Below are 16,321 nucleotides of genomic sequence, written 5' to 3'. Positions count from 1 at the left end.
CGAAGGCGTTCGAATGCCACAGCCGAACGCCTGACGCCTTTCGTTCCGCGTTCTAAGGCGTTCGACGAGTGCAATGGAGAGAAAGGTAGCTTGCGTTAGGTCTACCCCCTAATCTATCCAATCAGAACTCGGCGTTCTGACGTCAAATGTCCGTGCCCCTTTCTGATCTGTGACGCAGTGCTCGTGTCCAATGGCTCGGTGGATAGGCATTCCCAATGTTGCCCCCTTTTTGCTACCAGCCGTGCGGGCTATCAGTCGGCAGAAGCACCTCCTATTCACTGTCCCGGGGTAATGCGAAGATACGCGAGAAAGTTAGGTTCTGAAAAGATTGTACAACATGGGCAACCAAACGTTTGTGCGGATTATAATTTTTTAATCCCTCTCGTGTCTCGCAGGCCGTTGTTTACGACTATTGTTGTAGAGCAAAGGACGCAAACAATCAGCACTTCGTGGTGTGTCGAGTCTCGCTTTAAGCGGGACCTTGACCTGTCCTCTGTCCTCCCAGGTACCTGGCCATCGTGCACCCGCTCGTGTCCCGGGTGCAACAGAGCAAGGCCCGGGCCAAGCGCATTCTGCTGGGAGTGTGGACGGTGCCCTGCCTCCTGGCCGCGCCTTTTCTGCACCCGGCCAAGGCAGAGTCCGACACCCTGTGGTCCCAGTACGGGAGTATCTCGAGGAGAAGCTGCCTCATCACCCTCGAGCCGGGATTCAGGAGGTGGGCCGTCACCAAATACATTTTTTAAATATAAAATATTGCACTCCGTTCATTTTTTCTCAGGCTGGTTCACACTATAAAGTCGCTGGATCCTAGGAAAGTAGCGCCAGGCTCCACGCATGGTCGCCATTTTGGTTTATGGAATGAGCGATTTCTTTTTGGCTTCTCCATTCTTGGTGAGCCGATCAAAATTTGCCAGTAATGGGTAGCTTTATAGACACGTTTCTTGTATACCGTTATTTTTCTATTCACACACTGACGAAACGAGTGTACATCTTCGTACAGTCCCGACATGAGGTGTCGATGCTTCGTGTAATTGAAAAATACGTTTCCTCTCCTAAAACAGGCAATAAGTGCACTATCATTGTAAGAGATCTGAAGCGACAAGCATGATTGATAAGTCGATTGCATATACAGTGCGAAAGGCACTTATGTTGGCGAGGAACGTACGCTTTCAGTACGTAGGTGCTCCATTGCGAACTTGGCGCGACTAATTGAGAACGATCCTTTTGAAACTTCAAACATTTGAATGGAAGTGTCGATTTCCGTGGCAACAGAGTCAGATCAGCCCCTTACCTTGCATTGCGAGGTTTGGTTGTGTTTACGTTAGTATTTTGTTTGTGTATGGCTTGCAGGCAGGGAAAGAACTGGCACTACTTTCTCAGGATCTAGTGATTTTAGTTCACACAGCACCCTTTTTCTTACGTTACGAATAAGGTACCTCAATGTCGTTCTGTTTAGGGTAATGCCACCCTTTGTAGTACCTAGTGCCACTAAATAAGCTACGCTTCAGAATAACGACACTTGGCCATATTGTGGCTTAAAATCATGGTTGCCAGTTATCTGAAGCTTTATCTGAAATCACAGGAAATGCTTTTCCGCCCTCCACAAATGTTCAAACCGTTCGCGACAGGGCAAAGCAATATTACATTACCTTCCTAACACCGAATCTAATGCTTTGGAAGTCGCACTTTTGAATCATGACGATCGGCCGTTGCGTCTGTTCTGCATACGAGCCAAAATGGCGGCGCCCACAACAATGTCGGGGAACGGAGTGCCGATACTCTAAGCGCAGCTTATTTAGTGGCTCTAGTAGTACCCGATGCCGACAGCACGCGCTCACGTTGAAAATACAAAGAAATTGACGAAAACAATATGGCGCCAGAGCACAGTCAGCGCCACAACCGCTTGCAGGGACACGTTCTTTCACGAGCTTCTGAACAAAAAAGAAAAATAAGCGTGTGGAACAAAATGGCCAGATGCCACTACCCTAAGCAAAGCGCATATAAAGGCACCTTAGTTACGAAGCTTCCGCACGCTTACGTCGAAATTCGACCGGAAGTCACTGGCACATTTGTGCATGGTATTAGCGGCGAGATGTTTCGGTGGCGCCCTCGTTTGGTTACCTTTTGTGACGTCATTACCCTGTGTACAACAAGTTCGATGGTGTTTGTAATCGGCATAGTGGAAGCCTGAAATGATAGAGCTCTCAAAGCAACACTGCCAACACCGTCAAAACTGAAGTTCTTACATTCCTCTTAATTCCGGCAATGAGACATCCTTTGCTGACGTCATAGTCAGCATTCGGCCAATTGGGATGGGCCGACCACAGCGACGCTTTCGATAGCTCACGTCGCCGATTCCGCGTGCCGAGCTACTCCACGAACTTGTTGCAATGCTCCTTACGAAGCACAAAAGTGCCGGTGACTTCCAATTGTACTTCGACATAAGCGTACGCCATCTTCGTGACGTAAAGAAGCGGTGCTTTGTGAACCAGCCTAACCGCTCATTCACACTGGAAGCGGATCCGCGTTCGCATAGCGGTTGCGAACGCGGTTGTATACACCTTTGCAAGTGAAATCCTGGCTTAACCTCGAACCGCGCGCCAAGGTGAGGCGGACCTACTCTCCAGCCAGGACGTTCGCTGGTTGTCGTACAATGTTGCCAAGCGTCTCTCGCCGAAACGTACACCACTGAGCGCAGAAAGAAATTAAAAAAAGTAATTATAAAACGTACACGTGTCGTCTTCATCAGCGAAACAGCAAGGAATATTAAATAAAATGCCTAAAGCGGTAACAAATCGAAAATTTTCAAAAAGATCTAAAGTCTCAAGGCGCTCTCTTCAGAATACGCCAAAAGTCGCAAGCCTTTGCATCAACGATGGCTGCGCTCGCGGCAGCTCTGGCTTCCACAACATGCAGGAACAGAGGCTGCGATCGTTATAAAGTCAGCTTCAACCCTGAAAGATGCCCCGTCCTACAATATGTTACGCTACGATTCTGTGTGGATACCTCCTCCTGCGTTCCGAGACAGTAAGTGTGCCGCTAACGTAAGCCATCGGCGAGGCAGCAAACGGCACCATCTTGTCATCGCGCACCCCAATGACGTGCCCCTGGCGCACCCCAGCATGGCGGAAACGGTACGGGGCGCCAGCATCGCTCAAAATGGCAGCGCACAGGAGCCTTTCTTGCAAACGTGTATAAAGGTCCAGTACAATTGCACGCGCACTCCATGACATGAAGTGCGCGTGCAATTGTACTGGATCTTTATACAACCGCGTTCGCAACCGCTTTGCGAACGCGGATCCGCTTCCAGTGTGAATGAGCGGTAAAGGTTCATTCACAGAGTGGTGCTTGCTTACGTTTTCTACGTTACGTTTTGAATCATCGGGACATCTGCGCTTCGTACTTCGATGAAAATCAACTCCTTCGATTGGTGGCCACGCTCCATACGAAGCACGGACTTCCCGGTGACTTTCGACCTTGTTGTGTCTGGTTTCGGTCGATGGCCCAAATCTCTTTAGGCCATCGAGAAGTGGCATGTTTTTCTTTTTGGCCAACGTTTCACACTCAAGATGGACCATCAGGTTCTAGTGACTCTGCTTTCTACTCAGGGAACCGGTCGATAACCGATGAGAATAGCCAGATGGGTCATGAGACTCCTAAAATACGATTACGAGATTCACTATCAGAAGGGGAATGAAAGCGTGGTGGCAGACGCACCTTGTCTGCCTGCACGGAATGGTTCCGACCACTCCGAGACATGCGAAGATGACGACGAATTCACTTGCCTGGTACACAATTACCTACGATAGACAAGGTCAAAAGTAAAACGACACAAGACCTTGATTTGCCTCGGGTGATACAGTGTATCAGAACGGGATGGTGTCTCGAACAGCAACGAGACACAGCACTGTCTCCATACTACAAACTACGAGAAGACCTCTCCTGGGTGAACGGCGTACTACTACGGGGAGAAGTGCTGGTGCCACCTACTTCAATCCGACGGAGACTCATTAACTTAGCACACGAGTCACATTCGGGTGTTGTGAGAACGAAGCAGCGTCTACGTCAGCGCTTCTGGTGGCCGAGGATGGACATTGAAGTAGAAGCTTGCATCAAAGACTGTAACACATGTCAGACAAACGACAAGACAGCGGTTATAGCAGTACCACCTCTTCAACCAGTGGCACTCCCATCAGCCGCATGGAAACAGCTAGGAATCGACATTGTGGGACCGTTTTACCAACTTCCTCCAGAATTTAGATTTGCGGTTACTTTAGTAGACTACTTCAGCAAGTGGCCAGAGGTCGGTTTTTGTACTCGAGTAACGGCTGAAGTTGTTTTCAACTTTGTAACTACGATTTTTAGCCGAGAAGGATACCCGGAAGTGATTGTTTCGGATCATGGTCCACAGTTCCGGTCTAGCACATTCCGAGAGTTCCTGGACACAAGAGGAATTTCTCACCGTCGGTCTGCCATCTACCACCCACAGGCAAACGGACAGGCGGAGAGATTTAACAGAGTTCTAAAAGGGTACGTCCAGACTACGATACAAGAACAAAGCAACATTCGCACTAGCCTGACTGAATTCTTGGGCGTCTACCGGAGTACACCACATGCGGCGACGAAACTCTCCCCGGCTGAACCGCTTCATGGACGTCGAATGCGGACGAAAATGGACATCGTCGGATTTCCAAATTTCGAGAAACTGGCTCCTATCGAGATGCAGCAGCTCCGTCAAAACATCGCTGATTACCAGCGACGGAGCAAGCAGTACACTGACGAGAGACGCAGAGCAAGACCCTTTAAAGGAACCGTGGGAGACTATGTGCGCGTGAAACTTCCCACACACCAAACGAAGGGAACAACAGCGTTCGGACAACCCGAATGAATTCAAAAAGCAGTCGGCCAAAATACGCTTGTTACATCTGGAGGAGGATGTTGGAATTCGTCGCGGTTATCGCGAGCATATGTTCCAGTCGGATCACAGTCACATGAGGACAACACAGGGCCCGGGGGAGATACACTATGGTCCGTTGCAACCTAAGAACGAAGGGCGAGGGTAAGACGGGCCTGGGAGGAGGAAGCAGACGGAACGCTGGAGAGGAGAGAGGGAAACCTCCTTCTCTCTTTAGCGTTCCGTCTGCTTCCTCCTCCCCGGTCCGTCTTACCCTCGCCCTTCGTTCTTAGGATGCAACGGACTATGGATGTGGAACAACCACTTCACCTAACTCTACGAAGGTCCAAGAGAAGCAGGAATCCGCCGGACAGATTTTCCCCTTAGGGAACTTTTTTTAAAGGGGGGATTATGTTGTGTCTGGTTTCGGTCGGAAAGAAGTGCTCGCAAGGAGGTGGAAGAGGAAGACGGGAGTAAGAGGAGGACGAAGGTGGAACAGCTGATCTTTCGTCTAGCTGTCTTTAAGCTCCGATATTAAAATACAACAGACCTAAGCAGACGTAACCTCTCGTAACATAACGTAACATAACCAAACCGGGCTGTGTGCCTTACACAGCGAAAATGTGGTGGTGTGCTTTTGACGCTCTTTGATTGTTCCCGTGAGCTCGTAGAGTCGGTTGCGTGCGGAAGTCAAGTGAATCGAAGTATAGTTGGGTGTTGAACTGTCGACGCTGTGACGCGGTCGTGCGACGCCGAGGGAAAGCGCAGCCACCGACGCACCGAAATGCCGGTTTCGCCGAGACATCGGAGATGGTTCTTTAGACACTGCAGGAATAACGAGGCTGTGGCGCATCCAATCGCACCAAAGCCGTCGGACGTTTTCGGAGGGAGATGTATTCCCCTTGTAAAGTATTTGCCATTACCATCTGTCTGTGGCGTACTTCCAAGTATGTACCTTTCCAGCGCTTGTCACACAGCTGAAAAATGCTGCGTCGCTGGGCTGTGGACGCTTGCGCAGCCCCCGTCTCTCGTGCTCTGTCCTCGTCTTTGGTGCACTTTCAGATCAGGATGAATAACTACCCACTAGCCCAATTTTCCACCCTTCCGCTTGCGCAGTGTCTGATATTCCATAAAAAGAGAGTTACTGCGCATGCTCACAAGACGTTCCACAGCCAATTAGACAACTATGGGAGCTCGCAGAAGGCCTGGATTGTTCCGCGTGGGTTAATTAAAAGTCCGATCGCCTTAATTGACAATTTTCAAAGGTACATCAAGCAGCACTAGTGACCGGCCTTTCTTGGGCATCGCTTCCTGCTCGAAGTGTGTGATTGGATACGAGTTCAACGCCGAGCGGTGAAGCAACACTGGTGTCGAATAGAGTTGCAACCGAGAACGCGACGAACTCGGTACATTCCGCGCCCTGTGTTGCTTCAGCAATAAGTGACTATGAGGAGGTAGAAATAACTTAAGCTTAAGAACTTATGTTTGAGAACTTGAGCTTAAAGGCCGACAAACAAGGAGAAAGGAGGTAACTCTCCTCAATTTCTCCTTTCCATTCGAGAAAGGAAGATACCTTCCTCCTTTCTGTGGAGAGTAGCTCGGAGCCCCGCTCCTGTGGGGAGAGGAGGAGAGAAGAGAGCGAGAGGAAATGGAGAGAAGGAAACTGGGAACCGATTTTCTGCCCGGCAGAAGACAATTCTGTAGGTCGGCCTTTAAGAAGAAAGCTTATAAACACTCTCTTACGAGAGTGTTCCTGGAAATGTGCTGACTTGAGACATCTTTGAAGAGATAGGATCTGGGGCACTGCACTATGGGTATGGTGCCTTGAACACGTCTGCCAACTGATGTGGCGTTTGAGCGTGTTTGGAACAAAACAAAATAAAATGTGAAGTAATAAAAAAAATCGACACTAGAAGACTGGTCATAACGTTCACGCATTCAGATTATCACCGCAGCCTTCGTTTCTGAGACCCAACGTTAGAGATCTTTGGGGAACCGTTTTTGCCCATCCGATATGGTACGACGTGCCATCGAACACGCACTGGGCATGTGCGAGTCTTCTGCAGCAGCACATACGCAGTTCGTACGGGAGGGACCATTGTACCGTTTCGGATGTGCTAAAACTGTTCCCTAAAACTCTCTATTATCTTTACACCAAGACACCGTTTACGAGCAAGCGCGCGTCTGTACACACCAGCTGTGGGTAGAGCGCGCGGGCAAAAACCAGTTTTGCGTGAGATGAAGAGTCTGCGCTTGCGCAGTTTCGACAGCAGCACCACCGCAGCGGCGTGATGTCAGAGAGATGGGTTGGTGTATAGGGAGTATTCACTGGCGGCCATAGCTGTGTGCGCGACTGCTGAGCGCGTGCTGATGGCGAGCTTCCACAGTTCGTTTGCAACGTGCATTCCACACCGCTAATATTGCCGGTCTTAGCAACCTATTAGTGGGAGCTCGTTCTGAGCATGCGCTCTAAACAGTACCCACAAATATGGCGTCCAGTGAATACTATTTCCTTTTTAATCCGCAGTTTTTTTTGTTTTTCTTTTTGTGGTCGCTGAATTAAAAATTACACGAGGTTTTTCTTTTTCTTCTCGAACAATGATAAGTATTTTGACAAATTTTAGAGCAAATATGGAATGAATATGGTAATAGAGCTGCCATTAAAACGCTTCAGGTGCTTGTTGCAAGGTTTCGGTGTAAACGCAATCTCGCTGACAAATTTTAATATAGCCTCTGCGCTTCTCTGCGATACGAGAACTTCGTCATACCGAACAGCCAAAACTTCCGAATACAGCTTATTTAATTAATTGATTTATTTTGAGCATATTGCCGTCCAATGTTTTGAGGCCAAAGCATGGTGTGGGGCAGAACAATAAAAAAGTCAGCAAAGCAAAATAGTATAGTTAAACATTCAGTAAAACAAGAACACAATTCAGTCCCCGGAGTCCATTCTAACCAAAAAAAGACCTGGAATGCACAGAGCAGCACTTCAAGACGAATCTTGTAAAGAGGAAGTCATACTCACTAAGGGAGGATGTCACAAGAACAAAACAACCCAAGTTGCGTGTAAAGCTATAGCAAATAAACGCCATACCCTCGTGAATCTCGAGCGTTTACTTCCGCGCAAAACACTTGACAGAGCCAATCGTGGTGGCCTTCGGAGAGAGAATAAGGCCAAACGACAAGGCTAAAATGTGTAAAAAAACAACATTGAGGTTTGGGCGCATTTATGCAGCCTGAACGTAGTCTGCCTCAACGGGCGACTTGTCTCTCAGCTGTAGAGGATAAATTTAGGCAGTGCGGTACAACCGCTAGCCTGGGGTCTTGAACGTGCATCACGCAGTAGTAATGCACGGCCGGACGCCGGTACGACGCTCATCTAGATCGAAACGGACGGCAGGGGCGATTGAAGTTATGTCTATACACGTTTGCAAGAAAGGCTCCTGTGCGCTGCCATTTTGAGCGATGCTGGCGCCCCGTACCGTTTCCGCCATGCTGGGGTGCGCCAGGGGCACGTCACTGGGGTGCGCGATGACAAGATGGTGCCGTTTGCTGCATCGCCGATGGCTTACGTTAGCGGCACACTTACTGTCTCGGAACGCAAGAGGAGGTATCCACACAGAATCGTAGCGTCACATATTGTAGGACGGGGCATCTTTCAGGGTTGGAGCTGACTTTATAACGATCGCAGCCTCTGTTCCTGCATGTTGTGGAAGCCAGAGCTGCCGCGAGCGCAGCCATCGTTGATGCAAAGACCATGCGACGTTTGGCGCATTCTGAAGAGAGCGCCTTGAGACTTTAGATCTTTTTGAAAATTTTCGATTTGTTACCGCTTTAGGCATTTTATTTAATTGTCATTGCTATTTCGCTGTCGAAGACGACACGTGTACGTTTTATAATTATTTTTTAAAATTTCTTTCTGCGCTCAGTGGTGTACGCTTCGGCGAGAGACGCTTGGCAACATTGTACGACAACCAGCGAACGTCCTGGCTGGAGAGTAGGTCCGCCTCACCTTGGCGCGCGGTTCGAGGTTAAACCGGGATCCCACTTGCAAAGGTGTATAGATGTAACAAACCAATCTGCTGCAGCACTAAGGCACTAAACGTGGCGTTTTATGATCATGCCACCATGCCCATGACACTATGGCCAGAACCACCGTTACTGTTTTTTTTTGTTTTTTTTTTTTGTTTTTTTTTTAGGTTTAAAAATACTATAAGCTTTTCGTTCGGCGATTTTCTTTCTTAGATCGCAGTTATTCGTTCTTCCAAGCGTTCCAGATTTCATAGAGTGCCGAAATCACTCCATGCTGAAAAAAAGTTTCAAATATGTTAATAACGAAAGACGATAGAAGAAAACAAATATACATTAATAGACAGCGGTTTCTTTCCGAGCTTCACGAGGCTTACCAATGTACAAAGGATCGATGCCAAAGAACGTTGTGTGTGGGCGCGTGCGCATGTTTTGGGATGGAGATAATCAAGCTAGGGCTTGGCTTCAGGCTAAGTGCTTGCAGTGAACTTAAGCGTGGACGATTTGTGTAGCAGAGCTCGCTTTTATTTTTGTTGCTTGGCCGGTTTTAAGCGGGTTCGTGAACAAAAGGGTTGAGGCTATTTGCATCCACACTGTTTGATAGCAAAGCACCCCAAGTGCCGCCTTTGCGCAGCGCCAGACTGGCGCATCAAGCGCACTAGCGCTTTCGCCACTTTGGAGAGCTATAGCTCATTTCCTTCTGAATTAGGAACGCTGATGTAACATATTCTAACGCTCAGCTCATTCACAAAATGTCGATGATGAAAGCGATATTTTTGGGAGGACTTTGTAAAGTCGGAGAAAAGGAGCAGCGAGGCTCATGAGATCGTCGAAAGGGTTTGAGAGTAAAATTAAATTCTCATTATTTTTATCCCTTTCTTCGCCGGCATAAATACGCATGCTTTTAATCACTTTGGCACCTGCCTTTGAAATAAGCAGAAAAGAACAAATACCTTCGTTCTATTAATAAAGTGAATGTAAGGGCGCAAACGAGCTGGTTCATATTGAATATGACACAACCTCCCCCCCCCCCCCCCCCAGACTGCAGGTAAAAACTACGCAAACACGAAAATTTCTAAAAGTTCTCAAAACCTATGAGGATCCTTCAATACCCCCTCCCTTATGACACACACACACACACACACACACAAACACACACACACACATACACGCACGCACACGCACGCACACGCACGCACACGCACGCACACGCACGCACACGCGCACACACGCACACGCACACACACATTTAAAAAGGCAAACTTTTAAATAATGAACGTGGCTGTTAGAGCTGGTTCACAGAGCCCCACTTTCTAACGGTATACCTTACGTTACCAAACCTTACGTACAAGTCATTGGGACATCTGTGCTTCGAATTACGCGTGGCTGCCAGTTCAAGGAAAAAGCCTGGCACGCGACATTCGAGACACGAATGTTTTGGTGACTTAGACGTGATGCAAGAAAACGTAAGGAAACGGTGCTGTGTGAACCGGCCTTTAGTGTAGCTACAAATAAACCTTTTTTTTAAAGTTTTCACTAATTTTTTTAGGCACGATCGCATTGTTCTAGACGCATTCGATTGATAGCAGAATACGATACACGAAACTCTAAACACTAATATCGCAGTCTTCCCTTTATTCTACACCAGGGTAGCTAAACTCGTGGAGCAAAACATTCTTCGCTTTTTGACGTAGCGGGGGGAGTGACCAAAAGAACGCCGCAAAGTTTCCTCCTCCCTGCGCGCGCTCAACTTCGCAAGTTTTGACGAAAAATCCCCCGTGATCCCTAGGCGGTGCACGAGAGCGCGAGACAGCGCGGGGAGGCGAGCGTTCACGCCTCTCGCTGTAGGTTGTCTTTGAGCTCTCTAGCGCCGACAATCCCATCACGCCTCGCCCAGGCGAGGAACGAGAGCAGACGACGAGAGTTCGTCTGCTACGGTGGGGCATTCGCACATCGGAACTGAAAGAAAATGTTTGCTTTCTGCTCGAAATCGCGTCCCGCGGGCCACAAACTCAAACGCGAGCTTGAATTGTAAGCGTCTAATATTTCACGAAGGGAGGAATTGACAACCCGTGTTTTATTTGCAAAATTTGAGTCGTTTTGTAGCCGTACAGACGCTGAAACCTACCAGTGTGCAATGAAAGGCCCAGGACAACCAAAGAGACCACGAGATCTAGCATCATTTGTGTATGGGTGAAAAGTGGAACATTTTTCGACAAAGCTCCCACAGCGGAAACCCGTGACGCATTCACTCAGCGTCCAGGAAGGCTAAACATGGAGACGTTGCCCGAGAGTCAAGAAAGTCATATTTGAACGGCAGCTATCCTGCCCCGTTATATTTTGTTTTGAGAAAGCTCTCGTTCTCAATGCCCTCACCAGGGAAATAAAAAGTCTTACGAAACGTATTGCTAGATGTTCCAAAGAACTAGATTGAAGCCGTATCCTTTCAGTGGTTCACTCATAATACTATGCTTAAAGCGAAGCAAGCTTTTGCGCGTACAGTGCCATCAATTTTCTCAAGTGTATGTTGTTTTGTAGTCAGCTGTTTTCGGAAACTTACGCCGTCTGTAGACATCTCTGACAGCCGAGTTGCTTAATTGGAAGTCATTGCAAATGTAAGTTCCACGTTGCAGCAACCAACGTTTATAGATAAACGATGGCAGCGACTGCACTCCCGCATTCCCACCCATCACGTCGAACAAAATGGCGCTAGTTTCGGTTTGAGGTCGGTACTTTTCTACAACATCTATGGCGACAGCATCAGTCTGCACTCGGTGCATTCGGCAAGTTCGTTCGGGGCCTGTTCTCCGCGCGCGCAGCACTCCGCGGGTGTAATGCATTAGAACTCTCACAATGCAAGTCTGGATCGCGAATCGGGAGCCCGTCACTAGCCTCACCGGCGGCCATTGCTTGACGACAGGCAATACGCCGCGTCCTGTCTAGTTCTCCCTTCGCTTTCGTCTTTGTTGTTTTGGCCTATTACACCATGAGGCAATACACGCAAGTCTAAGGGAGAAACACGCAAAAATCGGAAGCTTGTACGCGGTGCTCGAGGGCGAGCATTTTATGACGTGCTGCGATGATTATGTCGAGTTCTTGGAGATCAAATAGATATTCGTCAAACGTTTGAACATCGATTAAAAACAAAATCGGCCGGAGCACCATTGACTTTACCGACGTCGCTTGCTTCGGTTGCTAAATAAATGGCACGTTCAGCGACTGAACGGCACGCTCCGAGTTTCAGTTTTTCACGGAAGCCGTCACAGCAGTTCAAATAAAAAGCTTTCACCATGATGTACTATGTACAAGCGGTTAAAACGACGCAAATGTCCCCAGTAAAGGCCTTCTAACTTATCGTTTGCTGAGCTTTGATGACTCTGAAATCACGGATGACTTCACAATAACTCTCGGTAGCCCTTGTCTCACTAAACACATTACAGTTAACGCCCAACAAAGTCGCCCTCGGCCCTCAACCACACAACATTTAGTTGAACAAGCTTGGTATTCTAACGCGTTTAATATTCTTGCCCACAATATTAACTGTTATTTTCGGAAACACGATAGAAGTTTCATGGTAGCGAACAGCCTACTAACGTAATAAAATTTAGTTTTCCCGTTTCTCCTATAACATGCATAAGATCGTGTCAAGCGATGACTGCCGGTGGTGCCGCTCGACCCCATCAATACAGGCCTCTATTCGCGATCCAGCCTCCTAAGAGATCAGTGGTGCCAGTGCTATTAGACATAAATCGTTTATTTGCATCGGTACACCCATACCTGCCGGATGTCGGGACGAGGCGCAAAACCGTACATTCGGCCAATATTGAAGCCGGTTTTCGGCCGATATTGCCTCTACACTCGCCAAGAAGCAACGTGCTGTTTTGGCGACTCGTTTGTGTAATTTATTTGTTCAGTCATATTATTGGGTCCCGGGCCACTGTGTACACCCCAAAAAAGAAATGAAATGTACAGTGGTAATTACACCTTGACGAGAAGCAGGCACGTAGCCAGAATTTTGCTTAAGGAAGAGGGGGGGGGGGGGGGGGGGGCGCCCACTACAAAGTGTTTTATGAGGGGGAGGGGGGAGAGGAGGCCCCAGCAAAATGGAAGATTTCAAGGGGGGGGGGGGGGGAGGCGGGCCTTAGGCCCCCCCCCTGGCTACGTGCCAAACGAGAGGGGGTATTGTAGTTTTACATCTTTATAAAAAGGTGTAATGCATTATCCCACGTTTTAAGAAACGTGTTTAAAAAATCACACATTTTTAAAGGTGTGAGGTTTACATTTCTTTTATAAGGTCCATCGCTACACTTATTACGGTGTTAATTACAGGGCTCTGTGTTTTTGGATAAACCCGAAAAACTAAAAAAAAAACTCGCCGGTAAAATTTTTTCCAATTCGGATTTATCCGATAAACTCCGAATTGTTACGTGCCCATGCCACCCCCCCTCCCCCCCCCCCCCCCCCCCCCCCAAAAAAAAAAAGTATTTTTTTTTTACAATTTCAGTAGCGCAGGACCAATGGTCCTGGGAAAATGACACCTTAAATATCTTTCCAAGCCTCGGACCGTTGCCAAAAGGGGGTCTTACGGCTTGTTTCGTCAAGGTTGGTTCATGGAAACAGGTCACTGTACCATTCGTGTCATGACAAAAGCCACTCTTTTGTTTTCCCGTTTGGGCCATGGGATTTGGGATTTAGAGAAAGGAGAGGGTATGTTTCTGTAACAGTGAAATATATGGATCATAGGGATTGCATAAAATAGGGAAGAGTGGCAGTTGAAACTTCTCTATTACATCCATAACCACACCACCTTGCGCGGCCGCGGGATAGATTGATGGGATGACTACGAGCTTCCTTGCGGCTACCTCCGGCAGTTTATTGATTTTAAGGCATCGACTTTTATGGAAGCCACACTTGTGTGCGACTTTTGTCATGAGACAAATTAGTGTTGCTAATGACACCAACGTCAAATTCACCTGAAGAAATCTTATTTGATACAAGAGCGTTTTATTTTTTTATCTGGCATACGTTTTCATCCGGTTAATATTTATTATTTTTTTAATAGGAAACACTGCAAAATTAATATCAGAATTTCGGAGAATTGGGGATTTACGAAAAATAAACTCCGACAAAAACCAAATTTTTCCTAAAAAATAAACTCCGAAAAATACCCTCCGAATTTCACGAAAAATAAACTCCGAAAACACAGAGCCCTAACTTATGGGACACCCCACTTACATGTATAAAGGTGTGAAAATGTTTAATGTGTATATGCCTCTAACGGAAGGAAATCTCTTTCATGTGATTACATCGCGTGCCGATGAAATGATCTGTCGATGACACGTCGTTCGACGAACTGATTTGATCGCCAATGAGTGACGACTGCCGGTAGAATTTCGGGGAAATAATTCTGCCGGCTGCCGGGAGACTCGACCCTACCCAAGAATTGCCCCGGTTTTTGTTTCTTTCCCAACATTCTAAATTGTATACCAGCTTATTGGTACCTCTTCAAATAATACAAAAAAAAACAACGAAAAAACAAACAAAAACGATGGCATCCGCAAAAACTCTGACAGCCCGGCTCACAGTCATGTGGGAGACTGACAGGTGCTCATCAGTCGCCACCATGCCTTGAAAGATACCGGTTCCGAAGAACCGGAGCGCGCAGAGAACTTGTTGTTCCACGGTCATGGCAGACGCAATTGTCCGGGCGCCGAACGAAGCTCGTCGCAGAGTCAACGCACAACGGCTTTCGATAGCCGGTACTGTCGCCGAAAGTCGTCGTCGGGGTGTTCAAAGGCGTCCCCGGTGGTCTCAGTAGGGACGCCGACGGTGGCGGAAGATAAGCTCGGCCGCAGCGTACAGCACCGCCATGTTGACAAAGTTTAACTTCGCCTCGATCCGAAGCGAAGATCTCGAGCTCAAACCACGGCTCTCGCAAAGTTCGGAAACGTCACTTTGACGTCAGCGACAACTTCGACAAACGAGGTTTCTTTATTACACAAACTTCGGAGGGATTTCGAGCGTCAGCAGGTCGCCTAGGGACAATCTGGAAAGCATTAATTTTAGCTTGGCGTAGGGATATAGGGACAAATCGGCGCTACGTCATCGGTGAAGCCGTTCAATCAGCGGGCTCCTCGCGCCCCTCACGCGTCGCACGCGCGCCTCGATGAACTTTGCTACATTCTGCCTCTCTCAAAGAAATGAGCGTTCGAATGATTGGCTTTTTGGCACCTCGCTCGGCGCGACGTCAGCGTCGCGAGAGTCCAATTAGCGCGTTCCGCAAACTTCGGGCACAAAGTTGTGCTTGACGAGTTTAGCGACCCAGGGATGCTATGTTGCGCTTTTTGCACTCCCAGGAGACTTGGAAGAAGGAAGTGACGTCAACGACACAGCAAATGCAGATTGGATGTTGACAGAAGAAAACAAAATCAATTTCCAATCTGCATTTGCTGCGTTGTTGACGTCACTTCCTTCTCCCTAGTCTAGTCTCCTGGGAGTGCAAAAAGAGCAACATAGCACCCCAGGGGTACACAACATGCGGCGCACGGACATGACACTGCGAAATCTGCTCAAGACGGCAAGCAATGTGATGATGCCAGATATTGAAAGTGTCTGCAAAATATTAAAAACCCGCACAATTCCCAATAACTTTTTTTTTTTTTGGCCCGCGTCATTTTTTGAGTTTTGCACCCCTGTTGTAGACCATTTAACTTTGTATTCATAGTCGAGTTAGCTGATACACCAGACGTCTGGGGAGCACGAGGCGTCCGAGAATTAAAAAGAATCACAATAAGCGTTCGGAAATGGCAGTGACTATAAACGGTATGGGCGCGTTTTGGCAGCAGCCTTCTGTGGCCGTTACTCGTTTCCTGTCTAAATTCCTAGCTTCATCCACAAACTGCTGCCCGGAATCGGTAACTCGCTAATCGCTTGCCCTAGCGATAAGGAAAGGTAACCGAGAATCGCGATGCAATTAATCGACCACTTCATACACGAATTATTTCTGGCAATAATTACTTCAACAAATTTTTCTATTTTTAGCGCGTAAGAAAAAAAAAATGACAAAGGATTGTACTGTCCCGACTCCCCATATCAGTTTTTTTTTTTTAATTAAAGCGGTACGGAAACGAAATATTTGCACTTTTATTTCTTTCTTTAGATGTGGCCCACGTTGTGCCGGCCGCCTTGAACTACTAGCCTACTAGCGTTTCTTGGCTGCAGGCAGAGAAGTCAAGGAAACTAATTTTAAAACGCATGAACATATTTCAAAATTACGTCTGGCGGCAGTCGTTGAAGCTCCGTTGCAATGCCGTCACGCCATGAGTTCCTAAAAAACAGCGCCAGTTCGCAACAGTATGGCTTTCTCGTGGTGGTCCTGAATGTGACTTGGGTGAGAAC

At 47.8% G+C, this 16,321-nt stretch overlaps 1 protein-coding gene across 1 annotated transcript in view; it reads left to right on the top strand.

Moving 5' to 3' along the window:
• Window positions 1–337: 337 nt before the first annotated feature.
• Window positions 338–16,321, top strand: part of LOC8032941 (galanin receptor type 2) — an 81,107-nt gene continuing 65,123 nt past the window's right edge. Inside the window, exons 1-2 of the mRNA XM_029970709.2 lie at window positions 338–351; window positions 506–715. Of these exons, the coding sequence (XP_029826569.2) occupies window positions 338–351; window positions 506–715 (224 nt within the window). The remainder of the gene's footprint in view (window positions 352–505; window positions 716–16,321) is intronic.

The sequence above is a fragment of the Ixodes scapularis genome, unplaced genomic scaffold (assembly GCF_016920785.2).
Source record: "Ixodes scapularis isolate PalLabHiFi unplaced genomic scaffold, ASM1692078v2 PGA_scaffold4__175_contigs__length_147842914, whole genome shotgun sequence".
Classification (NCBI taxonomy): domain Eukaryota; kingdom Metazoa; phylum Arthropoda; class Arachnida; order Ixodida; family Ixodidae; genus Ixodes; species Ixodes scapularis.
This window is presented reverse-complemented; position numbering and strand designations above follow the sequence as displayed.